This window comes from Haliaeetus leucocephalus, unplaced genomic scaffold (assembly GCF_000737465.1).
Source record: "Haliaeetus leucocephalus isolate CR32 unplaced genomic scaffold, Haliaeetus_leucocephalus-4.0 Scaffold240, whole genome shotgun sequence".
Taxonomy (NCBI): domain Eukaryota; kingdom Metazoa; phylum Chordata; class Aves; order Accipitriformes; family Accipitridae; genus Haliaeetus; species Haliaeetus leucocephalus.
In genome coordinates, this window is record NW_010972676.1 from 3,319,208 (window position 1) to 3,322,547 (window position 3,340).

The 3,340-nt window shown below is 47.6% G+C and overlaps 1 protein-coding gene across 1 annotated transcript; it reads left to right on the forward strand.

Moving 5' to 3' along the window:
* LOC104832204 (transcription cofactor HES-6-like) lies at nucleotides 1-2,082 on the forward strand. Its single transcript, XM_010568250.1, has 4 exons — nucleotides 1-63; nucleotides 526-621; nucleotides 765-840; nucleotides 1,292-2,082. The coding sequence occupies exons 1-4, from the start codon at nucleotides 1-3 to the stop codon at nucleotides 1,735-1,737; spliced, it is 681 nt and encodes a 226-aa protein (XP_010566552.1). The 3' UTR covers nucleotides 1,738-2,082.
* Nucleotides 2,083-3,340: the final 1,258 nt, after the last annotated feature.

The following is a 3,340-nucleotide window of genomic DNA, read 5'->3' on the forward strand; positions in this document are numbered from 1 at the left end:
ATGACCGCTGCAGCCACCCCCGGCGGCACCCACAAGCTCGCCAGCACCAAGGAGGAGAGGAAGGTAGGTCCCCTCCGCACTCCTGCACCCACATGTGCCCAACAGTAGCCCCACACATGGCACATGAATGATGAGTGCCAGGGCTATGGGCAGTGCTTCAAGGAAAGAGAAAGGGGACAGTTTTTTTCCTCTTATTATAAAGATGCTTTCTCTGAATCTGAGCCATGTGGGTATTTTTTTCTGCTTCCTTTCTCTGCCTTAGAAAGGCTTTTCTCTCTTTCATTTGGTTAAACTCTGCTTAAAATGAGTGGAAGTGGGAGAATTGAGACCTGCTAAGGGACAGGCTGTGACTGGAGTGGGAGATGGCACACTCTCCATCTGTATCTTGTCCCTGCTGAGCATCACGTCAGCCTGCGCTGGCTTCACACAGGGAATGGGGCTGTCTGCCCTCGCTGAACTGCAGCAGGGAGAGGAAGAAAAAACATCAACTGCAATTTTTCCTCCTCTTTTTCTTTTCCCTTCCAGTTAAGGAAGCCCCTCATCGAGCGGAAGCGAAGGGAAAGGATTAACAACTGCTTGGACCAGCTGAAGGAGACCGTTGTTGGCGCGTTTCATCTGGATGTAAGTGCTCATTTTTATGCAGCTTTTTTGTCCTTTTGCTGGTGGGGGATTGGATTTGGGGGAGGGCGTCTCTCGTTTGAGAAACTGGGCATCATACGAACCCTTCATCATCTCTAACTGCTGTGCTCTTTCCTTATCAGCAGTCTAAACTGGAAAAAGCAGACATCCTCGAAATGACGGTGAAGCACCTCCAGAACATCCAGAGCAGCAAGTTGATGGGTGAGTGCCTGGTCGGGGCAGGAGGGTGCCAGCAGGTATGATCTGCCGGCAGCTTGGCCAAAGCACCTTCCAAACGTGTTGAGGCCCGGGCTGCTGCTCGGGTTTGGCTTTCTCCACTAGATGGGGAGATGGAGCTGGGCACTGGTTAACCCACGGGAAGGTTTTTGGGTTTTTTTCCTTCCAGAGCAGGTTTCTGCTTCTTGGCGTAGTTTTGCCCTCGGCGGTGGGCAGCGGGAGGCGGGGGCTGCCAGGGGGGCGGCTGGCATCCTGCATCACTCTCCCCCTGCGCCCTGCAAGCCATTCACCTTAGAGTCAAGCCCAGGCGGCTTCAGCGACAACCCCCCCCCCAGGAGCCTGTGCACATGGGAAGCCTGATGAATGCTTTCAGGCAGGGACACACCAGGCAGCTCACGCCTGCTCACCAGCTCCCCTTGTCTCCTCTCCAACGCAGCCGACTCCAAAGTGGGTCTGGAAGCCCAGCAGAGGTACAGCACCGGGTACATCCAGTGCATGCATGAGGTACACAACCTCCTCCTCACCTGTGAGTGGATGGACAAGACCCTTGGGGCGCGGCTGTTAAACCACCTGCTGAAATCCTTACCCAGGTCTGGCGAAGACACCTGCAAAGCGGCACTGAGGTCTTCAAGCCCATCTCAGCAGCCTCTCTTGACACCAAAAAGCCTGCCGAGCCCAAAGGGGAGCACTCGGGGCACAGACCCATCGCAGGAGCGCTTCTATCCCGCAGAGAACAAGCAGGCTTCGAAAAGTTCCTTCCAGCTGCCGACGCTGTCGGTTTTCAGCCAGGTTGATGCTGCACCTCCTAGACAGGTCCTGCAGCCAAATTTTTCCCATAACAACCCTAGGATGGGGTCATTAGATATGTGGAGACCGTGGTGAAGTGTGTTTTAAAATGTTTATCCTAACCTTAGACACTCTTACGTATGTATCTTATAGATATGTTTCTTTAAAACACTTGTGGAGCAAGTCTGTTCCTGTAGGTGTACTAAAGACCAGGGTACTTCAAGCCGAAGTAAACCTATGTGTAGCCTGCATTGTAGAAGGCTGCTATTATTTTTTATTTATTTAATACATCTAAATTATTGTATAGAATCCTCTCATGTTCTTTAGTGTATATTAATTATATAGGCTTCTTGTCTTACATTCTTAAAATAATTAACTTCCTATTAATAAAATACAAGACAGCAAGCAATGACCCTCTCTGGCATCAAGCTTACCTCTCAGATCTCACATAAGCCACTGAGATCACTTCATTGGATAAAGGGATAAATGGCCGATCTCTTCTGCTTTTTATTATTACTATTAGGTCTGCACAGCTGTAGGAGATTCCGGTTCTGATTCCTGTAAAAATGCTGCAGTGATTAGAAAGAAAGAGAGAAAGGGAGAGACTTGGTTTGGACTTCTTAGGCTGTTTAGAAGTGCTCTCTGGATTGCTCACTCTGGCTGTGGCTGTTCCCAGCCACCTGGACATCCTGACATTACTGTTAAGCTAGTGAGCTACATGTGTATATATATATATATATGTGTGTGTGTGTGTGTGTATGTTACATATAGTTATATTTAGGGATTTTTTGTTTGTTTGTTTCCATAACTGAAAGTTCTAAATAAACTTTTGGAAGATAACAACTGATATTTCTCCCAGCCTTGTCCTGTCTGCTCTGAATAAACAAGTACTTGGGGATCTGCTTTTGTTTTCTTCTTTCACAAATGTTTTTTCCTGAATGCGCTTGAAAGAGATGGTTCAAGTTTTGCCCCTGATGCTTTGTAGAAAAAGCAGTGTGCACCACACACATACACACACAGAATCATCTGGATCACAGTAACACTTAAAAAGTTATGAAAGAAATCAGGAGTTGGGTTTATCAGCCTGGATCAATGCTTTAGCTTTTACTTATAAGGGAATCGCAGAGATAATCTAAAGGGCAGAAGGTAAAATTCCCTGCAAATTGGACCAAGGAGACTGGGACAAATCTGCTCCACTTGGCAAGATTTGGTCCCAGTTTTTCATCTCAAAGGCAGTTAAAAGTTGCTCACAGTTAAAATAAAAGAGCAAGGAGCTCTTAAACAAACACCGCGCATACTAATTAATGGTCCCGCAGTTCAGAGGGGCTCATTATGCAGCGAGATCTATTTGATGATGTGAAGGAGTGAAAACCATCACCTCTGGGTTTAGCATCTTTTTCTGTGAAGTTCTTCCTTTTATCCAGCCCTCTTGAAAAGCCATTCGGAGCAGTAGCATAAGGGTGGTAGAAGAAACAACTGGCCTACACATTGCTGCACGGAGGCAAGGCAGGTTTCCTCAGCTGTGGGGTCAGAAGGCAGGTAAAGACACAGAACTGTACAGATCTTACCACAACCTCCGTTTCCACCCTCTGCCTGAAAATTAGGACTTCCCCCTTTACTGATGGGAACCTCTGAAGTGATCACCAATACAGAAGATACATCCAAATCGTCCCACCACAAAAATCCAGGTGAAGGTGGG